The sequence below is a fragment of the Solanum stenotomum genome, chromosome 12, assembly GCF_019186545.1.
Source record: "Solanum stenotomum isolate F172 chromosome 12, ASM1918654v1, whole genome shotgun sequence".
Lineage (NCBI taxonomy): Eukaryota > Viridiplantae > Streptophyta > Magnoliopsida > Solanales > Solanaceae > Solanum > Solanum stenotomum.
The window spans coordinates 4957800-4976520 of NC_064293.1; the positions used below are offsets into that span (position 1 = coordinate 4957800).

The 18721-nt window shown below is 31.9% G+C and overlaps 3 protein-coding genes across 3 annotated transcripts in view; 1 reads left to right on the forward strand and 2 right to left on the reverse strand.

Annotated features, from left to right (window-relative positions):
- The window catches only part of LOC125846977 (40S ribosomal protein S28), a 269249-nt gene that overhangs the window by 13714 nt on the left and 236814 nt on the right, over nucleotides 1-18721 (forward strand). The gene's annotated exons all lie outside the window — the stretch shown is intronic.
- Nucleotides 2455-4616, reverse strand: LOC125846958 (calcium uptake protein, mitochondrial-like). Its single transcript, XM_049526672.1, has 7 exons — nucleotides 4304-4616; nucleotides 4153-4220; nucleotides 3787-4010; nucleotides 3622-3705; nucleotides 3321-3534; nucleotides 2943-3236; nucleotides 2455-2867 (listed from the first exon to the last, which is right to left on the reverse strand). The coding sequence occupies exons 1-7, from the start codon at nucleotides 4554-4556 to the stop codon at nucleotides 2676-2678; spliced, it is 1329 nt and encodes a 442-aa protein (XP_049382629.1). The 5' UTR covers nucleotides 4557-4616; the 3' UTR covers nucleotides 2455-2675.
- Nucleotides 5370-7781, reverse strand: LOC125846952 (subtilisin-like protease SBT1.5). Its single transcript, XM_049526665.1, has one exon. The coding sequence runs from the start codon at nucleotides 7779-7781 to the stop codon at nucleotides 5403-5405; it is 2379 nt and encodes a 792-aa protein (XP_049382622.1). The 3' UTR covers nucleotides 5370-5402.

Consider the following 18721-nt stretch of genomic DNA (forward strand, 5'->3'; position numbering starts at 1 on the left):
TTGATGTCCACGTGGGCATATATATACCTTTAAAATACACTATTAAAAAGTACAGGGGGGTATCCTTTCCAAAGTTCGGTATTGTTACAGCAATTTCAGTCAAAGTTCGGATATATTTCAAACCTTTTTCCCATTTTATTAATTACTTATATATGTTTATTTTTTGTAAGGAGTACGTAAGATAGAATATATAAAACTACATTCTTTATCATTTTTTTCTGAAGGAGTTTACAAGATTGAAACACGATGAATAATTTGAAATGGAGAATTCACAGAAGAAATAATGATATAAATGTTTATCCTTATTTATTTATTTATCATTTTGTCTCATTTTGAGAAAGGCAAATTCAACGTTTCAACTTTGATACCGTTTCATATTTTAAGTTGTCATTCTGTGGATGCTATATTTCTGTATTCTAAGCTCATTTTTGAAAAAATTAATTTGGTAGGATTCAATACATGATATGATCCCTTAATAATAATAATTATTAATATTGATTATTAATTGTAGCCTTCATTTTATTTTAATTAACTCTAAGAAGTGGCTATCAAATTCTTTTCGTTTTTCATCGTTTTTCTTTTCCCTGAATTTGTCTTGCATGTAATTTACATATGAGATAAGAATATACATATATTAATTTGTTTTTACGATTATAGTATTTTAAAGTACTAAATATTATTATCTTTTATTTCATTTGGAGAAATCATATTTTAATTTGTTATTGGTATCCAAGAGTAGATTCCAAATATTTGAACTATTTTTTGTTTGAAAATGAATGATATTTATGTAACTTAATTATAAAACTATTTTTAGTATAATGATAATTTGAAACAATTTATGTCAATTTAGATGGATACACATGCAACGCACGTGTCCAGAAACTAGTTAATATATAAGTATATTCATATAACTTAAAAAAATAAATTATAGCTATATACATTAAAATAAATTGATGTTTGCTATATTCTATCGTTTTTCCATGTATTCATTGTAGTACCACCTTGTTGTCGATTACCTTCTAACTCTTGTGAGACTTCATCCCATCTCGTGAGGGGATCTTTGATGCGGGGCATTACCGGTATCGGATAGGAAAAAAGGAGGTACAAACTCTTTGTCAAAATTGATAATATGCAAACTAATCTTAACCTTGAAATTTAGATTGTTTTTCTTTTTTAATCTATGGAGCTAAATGTATTTCTTTCAAATAATATGGATACAAAATAGTAACAGTTCATCTTGATTAATGATTAAACTATTCAGTTAACCAATTTTTCTATTATTGTTGTAGAAGTTCAGCACATTATAAACTACAAGGTCAAATTTCTTAAACTATTAGTCTACAGGGTGCCTAATGGATGTTACATTTGACATAAGGTTATCGTGTTATATTTAATTTGTTAATCATATTTATGTAATTAAAATAATATTATTTTCTCTAAAAGTACAGACAAAAGGATCATGTGCACACAATTATGATATCAATAAAACTCTTTGATGTCACGAACTATATTATCTTTATCACAATTACTACTTATTTGTAGCTATACACCATGAAATTGACAATAGATGATACACTACTCATCCTAAAAAAGATATGTTAATCGAATTTATGTACAACTTTTACAAAAATGTTCATCTCATTGACAACAACATAATATATATATATATATATATATATATATATATATATTAAAGACAATGCACAAACTTCTAGAAGTGAAGTATTCACAGTCATAGCAAATATTACTCATATACACATGTAAACTATATGCCGTTGAAATAAATTAAATAAGCAATAAACCTGTCAATTTGAATATTTGATATGACAATTGTATCGACATTATTAGATTTAATCGTTCAAAAAATATCTATTTATCTTAAATTCAACAATTAAGTCGATAGAATTCTCTCATCATTCACCATTTTAAGACATACTATAATATAATGCAACACGTTTTCAAAACTAGTAGTAATAAAAAGATATTCAACATTTCCTTCATTGACGATCTCAACATGGTAGCTGTTTTGACAAATAGATTTGAAACTCATCAAGTTTCTTTGAGACATACTATAATATAATGCATATTAACAAACAATTTTGCTCCTCCATTTATTAATAAGGTTGCTATGTCCTAAATTAATTTTGTACTACCATTTATTGTATTAACACAAGCCTCTTTCCTAACCAAATAAGAGAAATATTTTTTTCTTAATTAAGTGTAAGTTGTAGCACTCTATAAAAGACATATATCTCCATTAGTCATTTCGGTTCCAACTGATGATTGAGGACATTTATTTATCTGAAGAAGGTGAAACTTGATATTTGTTCATAAAATTGGAGTTATGACGTTGATAACATGTTAAGAAAATAAGGCTAAAATAACAAATATTAAAGATGAAAACAAGATAGACAAAATATGTTGATGTATGTATCACCTCTCATGATCGTAGTTATATTATTACTTAAGAGGGTGGTTACAAAATTGTCTTAAACATGATATTAACTATTGAGATCATGGAGAAGGTTACGTGTTCATTGATAATGTTATGGAGGTGCGGGAGTTACTCTACAATTAATGTCCAGATGTGGAACTCTAAAAGTTCAATTCCCTTGTTAAAAGCTAACACAGAATGTTGGATGAGCATATTCCACTATATATATTTGAATCAAAAACTACTTATTTGTTGAGTCAAGCCAGCCAGAGAAGAAACCTACAAAACTTGACTCTCTTGGTTGTGAACTCTCTTGCTCTCTTCTTTGCAGCACTCTTAGGAACTCATCTGAACTTAAAGTCCCATCACAATCTAAATCAAACATGAAAAATATCAAATCCACCACGTTATCACTAAGTGATATGCTGCAAACCTGGTAAGAGACATCATTAGCAAATTCATAGTGAGGAAGGGAAGAGAAGAGGTTGTATAGACAGCTTCAACATACTTGATTAGCAGCTCTTTTCAACTCTTGTTTCGACAAAAGTCCATTTTTTGCATAGCTTAAGATGGACTGTGAAAATGATGGTAGTTCTTTGCGTAGCTCAGCAAGGTTCATGAATTCCTTGAATGTAATGCGTACGTCTCTAAGCTGTTTTTCATCATCCAGATCTTCTACTCGGTCAAGAAACTTGTCGATGTGACTTATATCAGCAGATGCAACCATTGATAAAGTAAAATCTTTGGCAGAAATGCTTCCTTGTGACTTGTAGTCATAATGGGCAAATTCCAATCGCGATATCTGAAATCCATAAAGGGAATTTGAATCAAATCGAACATTTTTAGAAGAAACTATATTGTATTTCTTGGAGATCGAAAACCATACTTCATTATGTAAATCTCTTAAAAACTGAACAAATTTTTCTTGCTCAAGTCTCCCTTTGCCATCTTTACCAAAGAAGTACTCCAATAGACCTCCTTCATCTACTGAACCTGTGACTTTTAATCCAAATCGCATTCCATTTCTATGTCGTGCACCTTGTCTATTAGCAGTTCGCATCAGTTCCATCATTCTCTTAAATTCTTCCTTGTCAACTCCCCTGTTAATGAAACTAATCAGAACACCTACAATACGAGTGAAGCTTGTTTTTTCTATAAAAAGATCGTTATCAAGTCTTGCAACATACCCATCATTGTCAATGTCAAACATTTGAAATGCTTGTGAAAAGCTAGGTTCCGGGATGCTCAATAGTGTAACGAAAAATATGTACCTGATGCAAGTGGAATTTGACTGCTTATTGATACGGAAGAGCATGATAGTAACTAAGAAAATAAATTTCAAAAATACTCACTCTGGAAATGATATAAGTCCATCATTATCGGTATCGAAGAGCATGAAAAATTGTGAAGGAGCACAATGTAGCTCGCTTGAAGCGGATTCTCCTTTCAGATTACCTCCTCTAATACCAGTTGTTTGAGATGGTGGAAACACTGGAACAATTGCTCGCATTAAGTCCCCTGGAGTCATATACACTTCCCCACCTGGTGTTCGGTAAGATGCAAAGTACTCAAACACCTAGAATCAACATAAAAACAAATTATTAAAGTAATTTAACAATGCATTCATTATAATACATGTACAATTTTTATATCTTGCTTCATGGACAAGTTTCGAATCAGATTCCAAACTTGAAGATGTGGCTAATAATATTCCTTACCTTTTCAGGAGGACTTTGCAATCTCAACCGTTTCTCATACTTGAAGAAAACTTTTTTCCGGTACGAATCTGAAAATCGAGAAAAAAACAAATTAAGACCGTAAATGTTGAAGAAATATTTTAGGAAAATGAAAAAAAAAAATAGATATTACCTCCAAATAAAAAGGTGGACTTCTTGCCGAGGTCTTGTCCAGAATCGGCATATGAAATATGATGAGAAGAAGATGAAATATAATAGAGAGCTATGGTTGAGGCTGCAATGATGAGGCCAGAACCAAAAAGTGATGGATTTTCATTAGAAGCATTTGATTTGGTGCAGATGGAACGAAGAAATAATGGATTTTGAGGGGCGGCAAGGACACGAATTGCTGGCTTAAATGTTCTGAAAAATGCCGAAGAATGCATAGTAGTAATGTAATTTACAAGGAAGAAAGTTTTGAGAGAGTAAGTAAGAAAAAAGGGTGATCCGATCCTTGGAAAGGGGGAAACGAGAATAGTATGGGGGAATTGACCAAGAAAGAGAGAGTTATGTTTTTGGTTCTGCTTTTTTCATAACGGTCTCCAAGGTAGTTACTCATCGGTTATGTGCATATCAAAATTATAACACAATCTCCAATTTTAACCATATGCTAATTAATCTTTGAGTTATAAAACAATTACGTACCAATACACACTAATATATATATATATATATATATCTTCTATCCACAAAAGTTCAGAGTCTTTTTCAAGTGAAATCCATGTCAAACATTATTTTATAACTTCTAATTGTCATTAACATTTTTGTAAGAGCAGAATCAATTTTTTATTCTAGTGTATTCTTTCTTTGAATTTTCTTAAATTAATCATGGGTTCAAGTTTATCTTTTGAAGCCAAAGAAAGACAGAGAGCTAAGCAGTATTAAAATTTTCTTAGCAATAAATCTAGATTTACCAACAAAACTAAATAAATAATAAGTGTAATTTCTATTTGTCATCAACATTTTTGTAAGAGCAGAATCAAAAGAAACGGAAATGAACCGTCTTTTATTCTAGTGTATTCTTTCTTTGAATTTTCTTAAATTAATCATGGGTTCAAGTTAATTGTCATAATTATGTTCCAGTTTAATTTGAGAAACAAGGTGAGATTTGAATATACTTTTATGAAGAATAAATAAAGAGGTGAAAACACTAAAAAGGAATTGTGATTGTACACAACTTAGTAGAATATGTATTTTTTTTATAGATAATGGAAGACATTTATATCATGATTTCATAACGCTTGTTTCCAAACTACAACAAGAGGGGAAACCACATGTTGTTTCCCGTTTGACCAACTTAACTTTCCTACTTCAATCACTGAGTTTAAGCTTGCAACTGCCTTTTTCTCTGCCTTAATTCGAACCACATAGCTTTGTTTCTCACCCTTTTCTCTAAAATTCATACTCGTCGGAGTTACCGTTACATTCACACCTTTTGGATTTGTCACTGATACTGTGTAGGTCGATGGTGTCTCACCAACATGTGTCACAGTCCTTGTCACTTGTACTATTGCTGGTTCCTGCAATTGCGTCGTATAAATAGCTACTGAGATTACTGGATAATTCAAATTCCAAGGCTTATGATCATGCTTCCCTCTGCACGTCCCTGATCTCTTAGTAATCTGTTTAATATCCCTACCACTATAATTAGAAGCACATAAAAAGTTCAAGTAATCATCGGCTGTTATGTCGTACACCAATCCAGGATCAACAGCCTTCTCCGGATCAACGTGCCCTGCACCCATGTCCATTGTGGTTGAAATGTTGTAGGATGTTTCATCTAGTAATGGATTGCCTTGTTGATCTTGGGTGTATGCAGTTGTCATGAGAGCTGAACGAATCATTGCTGGTGACCAGTATGGGTGAGCTCCTTTGAGTAAAGCTGCTAAACCGGATACATGTGGACACGACATAGATGTTCCTGAAGCAATATTGAATTGGGTGCGGCGTTGGTCAGATGATAGCTCAGTAGGTGCCACACCATCAGGCCAAGCAGCTAAGATATTAACTCCAGGTGCAATCACATCCGGCTTGAGAACAAAAATAGACTCCGCACTAGGTCCTCTTGAAGAGAAAGATGCAACTACAGGTGCTGGTTTTACCCCAACTTGAGTTTCGGAGAAAGTCATAGTGGCTGTTGGATTGGCGTTGGAGTTAATGTAATCACGAATGAGGTTACCCGCTGACTCAGTCACCCCTAGACCAGGGATCAAGTGTGCATCTGCAACTAGTCCTTCTCCCATGGGGAATATGTTTGCTACAACTACTCCAACACCACCGGCATCCTTAACGATCTCTCCTTTTGACACTCTTGGAGTGCCACCGCGATCACAGACAACAATCTTCCCACGTACACGTTCTTTATCTAGAGAATCAGGCATACATGTTGCTGAAGAAAAGCTACTAGAATGCCTAGCACCATTTCGTAAACCCACTGAAGCGTTACCACCATAAATTAAGGGTAAATGTTGAAAATTATTAATGTCATGTAAACGATCACCTCTGTATATTGATGAACCAGTGATTCTCTTTCCATTTCCTAGAACAAGATCAGCAGGAAATTTTCTATCAATTGTGCTAGCTCCCACTGTTGTAATCCATGGAGCTACATTCGTTACGCTCATTGATCTAGGACCTTCATTGCCTGCTGAAGCAGAGATAAAAACGCCCTTCTCCATTGCTCCAAAGGATCCTATTGCTATGGGATCGAGATTGTAAGGAACAGCACTACCACCTATAGAGATCGAAATAATATTGACACCATCCTCCACAGCTTTATCAAATCCAGCTAAGATGTCAGAATCCATACAACCCCTTTTCCAACAAACTTTATAGGCAGCAATCCGGGCCTTGGGTGCTATACCAACCGCAACCCCTTTTGCGAATCCCAAGAAAGAAGCATCCCCGACAGCTCTGCCAGCTGCCGTGGACGCTGTGTGCGTTCCATGCCCCTCTGTGTCTCTTGCAGATTTTATATCAGTAGAGGAATTCATACTCCCCATTTTTGCTAGATACCCAGATGTAAAGTACCTGGCTCCAATAATTTTTTTATTGCAATTAGCTTTTGTAAAATTTTCACCCACGGTACACTCTCCTTTCCAAAAAGATGGAATAGGTCCCATTCCTTGATCATGAAAACTCGGTCGTTCTGGCCATATACCAGTATCGAGCACACCGATAACAACATTAGAACCAGAATCAGATTCAGTTACTAAATTAGACATGGTAGAAGCTGAATCCAATCCCATAAAGTGAGGTGAACGAGTGGTATGAAGTTGTCGAAGACGGTCAGGTAAAACTGAAAGAACGCCATCGAAAGTAGCCAGTTGTTGGGCCTCTTGTGCAGTGAGTTTTGCAGAGAAGCCATGGAAAACAGTTTTATACACATGAAGGAACTCCTCATCCTGATCAGTACTTTTAAGAGGATTGTACCTTAGGCTACTAAGGGTAGAACTATACCAGTGCTCGACATCAGAAAAAACAGAAGGTTTCAAGTCATTTTGGACTCTAATAATGTAGGATTGTTTTTCACCAAGAGTAAGTGTTAATGTTAAGAAAAAAGAACAAGTGAGAAACAGAGGAAGTTGAAGAGTGTGAGATGGAAGAGCCATTTAGTGAGTTAGTAAAGTAAAGGAAAGAGGTCACAATTTCTATACTTGGGTATACATACATACATACAACTATATACTTATACAAGTTGTAAACTATAAAAAGAGAAACGCCTAATGCCTGCAAGATTATCATGACGAAAGACAAGGACAAAATCATCAACTTTTATGCTACCTAAACGACTTCCCTTTCTCACTAAGGAAGTCGCGGAAAGAATCTTTTCTTTTTTTGGGGCTAGCAGGGAAAATTTTACTAGTTTAGTTGATTGGCTACTTGGTGAAACTTGAGAGTTGTAACATAGATTTCATGCATTAAATTTGTATGTTTATGTTTGTAATTTATTTATCTTATTTTAATTTGACACGAAATTTTAGAAAATAAAAAAAAATTTTGAAATCTTGTGATTTCAAATCAAATTTATTAAAATGTCTTTTAAATTTGTGTCTTAAACATATTACGTGGAAAAAAATAAAATGAAAAAGCTTCTAAAAATAAAAAAGAAATAATTTCTTTAAACAAACTAAAAAAATTAGGACAAATAAGTTGAAACAAATGAAGTATTTGATTTTTATCTAAAATTACATAATCAAAAATAAATTTTGTCTTGATAATAGCTCAACGAATACATTATAAAACTAAAAGTATTTGCTTATCATAGCTATATTTGTATATACAAATAATATTTTGATATCATAACAAAAAAATTGTGTACTAATTATGATATTGATTTAATGTACTCAAATAAATAAGATAATAACTTATTATAATTAAGTTTTAAATATATTGACAAATAAATAATAAACATTAGTTAATTTTAATTTAAAATTTAATTATCTTTTTTATAGAACTCCAGAATAAGGTAAATGCTTTAATTGAATACCTAAAGAAGTTGCTTATAAAGATATTAAACAAATATTATTATATTATTAAAAAAAATGTGACATATGTTATCCCATTACGAGAGATGAATATATTATGAAGAAAATAGAAATAGTAAAATAATATTATAATTCTAAAAAAATAAATGATAAAGCAAATTTCCAAATATGAATAACTATCTAATCAATTTACTCTAGTTTAGAGTTTAAAGGAATAACCATGTTATCAAGTAAGCTTATAAAAGACAATAATGTAGTGAAATAAATGAATGGAATAGTAGGATACAGATAAATATTTTAACTTGTTAATTCTTGTAATTTTATAATATTGTTTACATAATTTTTAAATACATAACTAACTAAAAAAAAAGACGAATAAATTAATATGGAAAAATACACAAGTCCATAAATATCTTTATTAATTAGTTGTTCCTTCTATTCCAATTTATGTGACATATTTCGTTTTTCTAGAGATAAACAGTTTAAGTTTGACCGAGAATTTGCTCACGGAATCTTCAATTTTTTTATAATGAAATTTATATATTTGTAAACTACATAAAAAGTAGTATAAATCACAATAATTGACAACTCAAACTACTTGAAAGATATATGAATAATTTATAATTAAAAAAATAGACTTAAATCTCAAAATTTAAAATATGTCATATAAATTGAGATAGAGAGAGTAATAATTTTAAATCGTGATTTTTATGTTCATGTTGAAACGCCTAGAAATTGTGGAAGAGAAAAAGAAACGGTGGATGCTTTTTGCCGTGAAAAATGTCAAAAAATATTTTTGGCGTTACGTTTGGCTATTCTTCTTTTTTTCCTTAAAAGAGGGTTGGAATCATATGGAGAAAACATGTGTAAAGAGGTAACAAAACGTCAGAATTGGTTTGTATTTCGGGGAAAGTGTTTGGTGGCTAGTGTAACGTCAAAATTGGAAGTATTCAAATAGGATCACGTAACCATCTTTGAAATCTCAACCCTTACATATACAAGCCTAGTAACAAACTGGTCATTCCAACATGGGTTACGATACAGTGGTGGGACTGTTTCACCCTGAATTAGAGGTTATGGAGAAAAATTTCCCCAAACAAGCCCTGTAATGCGCAATTTAAATTTAGACGAGACTCTAATGTAGGTTCCAAACACGGGGAGGTAGGAAACCAAAAATAATAAATAAAAAATAAAAAATAGTTCACAATGTACTAGAAAATATCTCTATGTATTTGGCTATAGATTTTTAAATATCCTTATAAAATTAGATTTAAGTGAAGTTTCAAAATAGGTTTAATCATAAATTTTCAATATATATATTACTTTTTTAAAAAAAAACATGAAAGTGATGAAACATAACATATATTTTAAATTCTAGAATTTATTTCTTTTAAAAAATACCCAACTACGCCAAAGTGCAAACATATTTGTTAATCCTAAATGATGTAGAACCTTCATATATGATTTGTTCGTCATTATTATTGCAAATCATAATCTTATATACATATGCATTTGACACAAAATTATTATTTTTATAATGAACTAAATAATATATTATTCTAGAATTATAATATGATATTTTAATAAAAATGGGTAGTAACACTATTACTAACTATTATAATTCGTCGAATTACAAGTACTCACTAGGAGCAATTAATCAATTAAAAGAGATAACAATAGGAGATGAGAGACCTTAAATATAGACAAGGATTTACATAACTGGAAAAAATATTATACACTACAAACAAATATTATCCAATATAGAAGATGAGAGGCCTAATATATTGGCAAAGGTTTACGAATCTATTTTTTTACACAAGTCGAGCAAAATAAATTTGAAGTAAATTCATACAAGTCAAGCAAAACAAACATAAAGTAATCGATAATCGATATGGGGTTTTTTATATATAAAATATAAAAATTTAGGACAAAATTATAATTTTAAAAGAAATCAATGATTATATCGTGGCCCAAAAATAAGTTTGAAGCAAATTTTTTAATTTGAAATCAGTCTCTCAAAAACTGGAGAATTTCTAAGGCCAAAGTGATATTTGGTCCAAAGAAAATTACTTTAAAAATTACTTTCAAAATCTTTGTCCAAATGAGTCCTATATACGCTTCCAAAATAATTTATTTATGAAATACAACTAGAAAATTCTTGAGTAGTCTACTTCCCTTTGAATGATAAATCCCTTCCATAATCAAATCTCTCTGATAAACATCTTGTCGATGATTCGATTTTCACATATTATTTAGAATCTTCGTGTGCGCTTTTCGCCTGGAATATACCAAGCAATAATATCCGACAAATTAAAGAAGAAATGAATATGATTCTTATTTACGTATACTAATCAACATTAGCGTATAGCACCGAATACGCACTAGCTTGGAACGTTTTGAATCATGAAATAAGCTTATTTTAAAAACTATTTTTCAAAATAGTATTTTTGATAAGGAACAATTTGTTTTAAAAATACTTTCGAGAAACAACTAGTGTTTGGACATGTAGTGACCTACTAGGTCTATTTCTCTGTATGTGTTTTCTCAACGTTTAGAGTTTTTCTATAGCGACCCCAACTTGTTGAGACAAACAATTTGGTCATATGGTCATTTGTTTGAGTTTTGTGCAAGTTTATGTGTTTTAGAGCTTTTGAAGTTTAAATGATTGACTTTGGCCAAAACTCCAAGTAAAGAACTTCAAAATGGAATTCTGATGATTTTGTTAGCTCTAGAACATCGAGTTTGGTCTAGAGGGACCCTTGGTTCGATCCCCGAGGCTCCTAGACTCATTTCGAGCAACCTTGTGGCTTTTGACTGAAATACCTGTAGATACAGCTGAAAAAACAACGAGGGGAATGGTGAATAGTTTGTACAACCTACGCAAATGGATTGATGTGGTAGGGGGAGGAATTAACACTCTTCAAACTGACATGAGACATCTGAAAGGGAAAACTCCTATGGGGGGAAGGCGATTTGTGTATGTTGGTTGAAGTAATGAGAGCTCCAAAAAATACCCCTGGACCAATAGATGTTTTGATAAGGATCATGGGAATCTCAGAGGAGGGAGCTGATGATCAGGAAGGGACATGTTTAGCGCGCCATGATAGCATCCCTGAGGTCAACTTACCCACAAGGTGGTGAAGTAGAGTCTAAACGTCGTTATGATGATGTGGATGATAATGAGGATGTAAATGATGAGGAATAGTGATTCAAGGAGTGTTTTTCCGCTTCTTACCTTATTATTATTATTATTATTATTATTATTATTATTATATATATATATATATATAGTATTGGGGACAATGCTAATTTTCAGTTGGGATTGCTTATGTGGTCATTCTAGTTGTGGGTTAATTTTATTGTGTGGCATTGATGCCGAAGTTGTGGATAATTATAATTATTATGTCCTACTGCATTGGTGACAATTGATTTAAAAGTCAATGATGAACCATGCATTTGATTTTGATTAATTTTAGCCAGGTTGGTCTTACATGATCCATTGTCTTACTAATTGTGCTTGGTAATCGCGCTTAGTGCCTTCAATAAGCCTCGTTCTCTTAATAAATTTATGAGTGCATGATTCATAATCGTCTTTGTGAATAGTAGATTAATCACATAAACTCCAATGATTTTCTTTATGTCATGGTTCTTTCCCAAAGAACAAAAAAAAATTAATTGTTCTTTTTTCTTTGAGTCTCTTTCTGTCGAATCGAGTTGGTGTTTCTTTATGATAGATTGGTAGATGACATTCTTAGGAGACAGTGTCAAGTGTTAGTTTTAAATTGAATCTTCTATCTCACCTCTTGCAAGAGGGACCACCAAAAGTTTTGTAGGTTGACAAAGAAAGGTTAAAAATGTTTTCAAAATGAGAAAAAGTGAATTGGAAGTAAGCTCTTTTCATGGCTCAATCATTCATTGTTTGGCTTTATGATTTACAAGTAGGAGTAAAAAGTTGTTGGATTGTGATGCCTTGCGTGGTAAGGCTTTGATTCATTCTTGTATATGCGTGTTGTCTAGAACTTTTCCCAAAATGTATTTCAAGGAGAAGTTCTAGATATGGCTTGCCTTGAAAGATGAACCTAAGACTTTATTGATTAGCCACTCTACCCCAAATTTTCCCTCCATTGATTTAATTTTAGTCAGCCCCATTAAGCCTAACCAATTTTTTTGGCCACTACGTCTTATACCTTGACCCTCTATAATCCTATATCTTTGGCACTCTCATGTCTCCCTAGTTTCTAATAATTTGTAATGTATGCTAAAAATCCAAGTTTTAGAGAAAAAAATGAATGAGTCATGATATAGGTAAAATCTCAAGTTTGTGCACCAATAGAACAACGAGAAACGAGCTAAAAGCATAAAGCACCATAAGCTCCAAAATCTTCATAGATGAAAGAATTTTAAGAAGGAAAACAACAAAAATGTTGGTGCTAGCTCAATGTGTGCACATGCCTTAGGTTAAAAGAAAAATGGGTGTTTGAAATGAGTAAACATCATGAGAAGAGAGAAATTGGTGGAAGTGAATAAAAAATGTCAGGGATGTGCTAAACTGGGAAGTGAAAGCATTAGGGAGGCATCTTAATCACTTGACCAAATGATACCACGCATTTTGCCCAAGATTAAGTTAAACCCGCAAGTCCTTGGAAATTTTGAGCCTTGTCAATCTACATCAGTGGCGATCTACATATAGGGCAAACATATGGTTTGATGTGTTTATATTTAAATTTATTTGTAAGAGTGTACATTTTTGCATGATCTATAATTCCTAGAATTGACATTCATATATGTGTGTGGGGTTCTCTTTGGTATGAGCGGCATTGCATCCTTCATGTTAATGGTGATGTCTTGGCTTCAATTAAACTGTATGAATTTGATAAATTCTTTTGAATCTTTAGGCAAATCTTGAAGGTTGATGTCATCGACTTGAGATGATTTGAAATTGTGTTTCAAGGAAAAATTGTCCCAGTTTGTGCTTCAGTAAGTGCTTTGAATGAAAGGGATTTTGAAAGAAAAAAAAACATTTGCCTAGTGAATGGTAGTGGAACCAATTGTGAGTTGTGCTTGTATACAGAGTCTTTTGTTTTTGTTATTTTGAGTCTAATGTGTAATTATGCAAATCTTATCTTAGGTTTGGCTTCACTTAATTTCTATGCTTAGTGAGTGCTTTTCTTGAGGACAAGCAATAGTTCAAGTCTGGGGGTTTATGAGTTGGTATACTACCAACTCATTGAACTTAAATTCATGAACTATTGTTGCGTTTTAATGCTAATTTAGGGAAATCTAGGTCTTAGTTTTCTTGTATGCAAGCATTTCTTGAAAAAGTAGATTTGGAGCTTAAAATTACTAAAGCACACTGGTGAAGGAATCGATGTCCCGCATGAATCGCTTGGAATCTCGCGGACTAAACGAAAGCTTGACTGGAGCAAAACAACTTAAGCTCCAGTGATCCATTAGCATGATACAATTCTCTATCGATTCCAGGGCATGTGTTTCTGAGAGAACTGAAGGCTGGAGAGGCGGTGTGATTGGCATTACATAGTTGTGTATTGGTGTTCCGTCGTTCCAACGCAAGTCAAGAGCAGAAGCTCAAGGGGCAAAAATGTACTCAAGAAATGAAGTGTTTCATTTAGAAGGTTCCAATGATAGAATAGAAATTTGTATGATTATTTACCTTTTTCTTCTTCCCTGTTGGGAATAATGAGGGGAGACAAACTTTGAATTTACACTTTTTGTAGTAAGAGAAATTAGCTAAGAACCTTTCTTGCTTGTAGAGGAAGAACCCTCATATTTGCATCACTATAAGTTTGAATTTTTGTAAATTAAATTAGCTTGAAATGGAGATTTTCCACATGAGTATTGTCTCAATTTCTTCTTTATGAGCAACTAAATCTTCAGCTAGGGGAGTGTGTGCAAGGTTTGGTGTAAAACCTCAATGGGTGTTGATTAATTAATTCTAAAATTGATTGTATGGCATGGATCTATTGTTATCTTAAAGTTTTAATCTAAATATCAGTGGTTGCAAACATTGATTGAGCTCTCATACACCATTTTGGCTTGAGGAATCAAAAGGGAGTTGGGTAAGAGTCAATAGTGAGGACTTGGTGAAATTATTCTATAAATTTGGATAATCCGAGTAATTTCTCATTTAATGATATGAGTTAGGGATAGTCTGCCTACTCAAGCAATATTTGGTCTTTTATTGGTAAGTTTCTTGGAGTTTGAGAAAAGACATACGTTTGACAATTCAAGAGAATATTGAATGTAGCCTAGACCAAATGTTATCCATGTATCAATCGATTTGGTTGCGATTAATCTCTAGCTATTGAGTTGAAATCCCATCATAATACAAAAACCTCTAGTCTTTTCCAAACTTGGTAGATCATGTTTGTATTGATTCTAATCCTTGTGGTTTTGTGACATTGTTTTGTATATGATCGTCTATGCTCTGAAAGATGAGGCATAGTTGAGCATTTATCAAGTAGTTTGTGCATCTTCACTTTGACATTCTTCCTAATTACCTCAAGAACTATGTTAGCCCGTCCTCGCAAGTCGTAAGTGACATAATGGGGATACAAGAACCATTTTTTAGAAAAAACAAATTTCTAACGCTTAAAATGATTGTGCGAATCGTTACATAAGTACTGAAAAAATAAATAATTTTAGTTGTCAAATACTTAAATCTATGAATGATATATTAATTAATAATTACCCCCTTTCATTCCCATTTTATCATCACAATAAGGTGTTTTACCTCCCTTAAAAAAATTAAGAATGTAATTAATAATTTTGCTAATATCTTCCTTATTTCTTTTTTAATCTTTGTATATTTAGGTGCTAGGTGCCTCTTATCTGGAATAGTAAATGTTAAAGGAAAAAATTAAAACAAATAAATAATTATTTCTAATTTTTTAAATTAATAAGTATTTAAGAATAAGGGATCGTTTGGTGTGATGGATAAGGGGAGTTAATCTCGGGATACATTTTAAATAGCCTCTAATCCCTTGTTCGGTTGCAAAGCTTGGAATAACTTATCACAGAATTGATAATTAGTCCTGGGATAAGTTATCTCTCCTCTTTAGTGATATAGTAATTTTGGGATAAGCTATCCCGAAATAAATACATAAATGACAAATTTATCCCTTTAAACTCTATTTATACCTCATTTTTCACATTTATCTATGACTATTTTTGAAAGTATTTAACCTCCTTAATCTTAAATAATTCTTTTAAGAAAACTTATTTACAAAAATAAATAAATTATGTAACACAAAGTAGTATTCCCTCCGTCCCATTTTATGTGGCACCATTTCCTTTTTGGTCAGTCCCAAAAAGAATGTCACATTTCCTTATATGGTAAGTATTTAAAGATACAATTTCTCTTTTACCCTTGTTGGTCTCACTGAATCTAAAAATAATACTCCAATACATTTATGAGGAGAGAGAAAAGTGAGTCTACTTTTTAAAGGGCATTTTGGTAAACATTTCAAAGTCTTCATTTATTTTTTAAACTCCGTGCCCAGTCAAATGTTGCCACATAAAATGGAACGAAGGGAGTACTTATTTTATTATATATTTGTTTTTTCACTAAACAAAAATATTAGCTCACGTGTCCTCCCAATTTCCTCCCCCTCCTCATATTATTTTTAGGGAAAAGGGATAAAAATACCCCTCAACTTTGATTTATTAGGTGAGTATGCCTTTATTGTTAAAACAAAGTTATTTATACCCTCACCGTCACTAATTTCACCATTTATATCCCTCAATTGATGGAAATTTCCAAATTGACTCAAATTATCCCAAATTTTAAAAATAACCCACCAACCTAAAATAATTCAAACCCAAACCCGACCCAACTAGCTTAATTCAAACCTACTTCACCTTCATCTCTAAAACAAAAGTTCAGGAACTCAATCTTTCTCACCGTTGTCTCTCCGCCACCGTCTCCTTTGGGTCAACAACGAAGAACCCAAAGCTAATTTGCGTAAACAACGAAGAGTCCAATAACCTCCCAAATTAGCCACAAATCACAATTTCTGCAACCTCATCCTCAAGGGAACCTGTTTTTTGTTCTGACGTCTCGTTATTTCCAGAATAGCTAAGCTCTTTAACAAGAGATGATTTAGGGTCTGTTTGGAAAGCCACCAGGTAATTGGAATTGGTGTAATTACTAGGATAGTAATTACCAGCCTAGTAATTACACAGTCTAGTAATTACACTGACATGTTTGGTTGCCACAGTGTAATTACACTGTAATTACACATGTCATGTTTGTATGTCACAGTGTAATTACACATGTTCTGTTTGGATGCACAACTGCAAACATAAAATTATAATAAATTTTTAAAATAAAAATTAATCATTTAAAATTTATACTAGACAAATAAGAAATTTTATAAATGACATTAAATTAAATATTTAAGATATATATTCTTTTTTGAAAATATATTAATTAATAAACATATTTACTGTAACTAATATTATTAAAAAATAATTGATTTATATTTTTTCAAATTAATATATTTCAATTGAATTGATCGTAACAACTAAAAGTATGAAGTTTCTACGAACATTGTGAAATGCATGTTTGATAAAAAGAATAGTAATATATAAATAAAATATCATAAATTATTAAATGTTTGACAAATAATCTATCAAGTCTAATTAAAAAAATGACGTGCAATGTAAATTCAATATTACTAAAACAAATGAAACTGAAAATGTAACATAAGTAATAAATTCAAAACAAAAAATTTAACATAATACTCTTATAACAAATTTCAACATAGCAATAAATATGATTTATTTTTATTTCTTCATATAATAAAGAAAATGTAAGTCTATAACCTTATTGACAATAAATTCTATTATAATTTAAAAATTAGAATACTAATAAAATTATGCTAATGAAAAAATAAACATGGCATAAAGAAATAGATAATACGAGAAAATTACATAGAATCACGTAAAGTAAGGTTGAGAACAAGAATAAAATGAAATATAATAATATAAAATTAAAAAAATAGACTTTTACAATTTTTTAGAATAATAAAAATAAAAATAAAATGAAATTAAAATAATAGAAGTAAAAAAAATTAAAACAAAAAAAATAAAAATAGAAATTAAAAAAAAAAAAGTAATCAGGTGGTAATTACACCATGTAATTACCAGCAATTCACAGCCTTTGCCTGTGAATTGTAGAGTGTAATTACCCTCTGCCAATTACATCAATTACCTGCTGACCAAGTAATTACCTGTCCTTCCAAACAGGACAAGACAGTGTAATTACACCAATTACACCAAATCCAATTACCAGAGTGTCCTTCCAAACAGGCCCTTAATGAAATTGTTCAAGCAAAAACTAAAAATTCTTCTGATTACTGAACATGTGGTCTCCTAATCGGCTCTTGACAGTTGCATCATCTTTCCATATTCCTAATCCAAAAGAAGCATTTTTATTATGTTTAGACCAGGAATAAAAGCTGCTAGAATTGCTCCCTGTTAACCAGAATTGGAAAAACAAAACACAACCTCACTCACCAGGAAAATCAGGAATTGAATAAATGAAAGGGCTTCACGGTTAGGTTGAAAAACATTATCTTAACATTGGCCAGTCGGAAATGCATTGAATCGGCGTAAAAACTCTCATTTTACTGAGTTCTATTACTATCTATTCAGCTATTAGTTGAAGATGGGTGTGATGACAATGAAGAATAAACATCTTTGAGGCATAGGACGAAACATGAATTTTTATGATTTTCTTGTGAATTAGCTGAGAAAATAAATGCCCCATGAATTGATTTAGAAACAGGGGTTAAAATCGATTTGCGCCGGTTCGTCGGAATTGAAGAAAGAATCGAATGAGGACAAAGAGAGTTATCCTTCAATTGCTTGACGACTTGTTTGAGGCAGACGATTTGGGTTATCATGTGAACTTTTTTATGCAGTAAGAAAAAGTCATTGTTATCAGTCTAAGCTTTCTCTCGGATATGTGCACAAGTTGAAGAGAGAAGGAGAAGCGATCGATTTGTGTTATTAGTTGACTGGTTATACCATAGAGGGGTCGA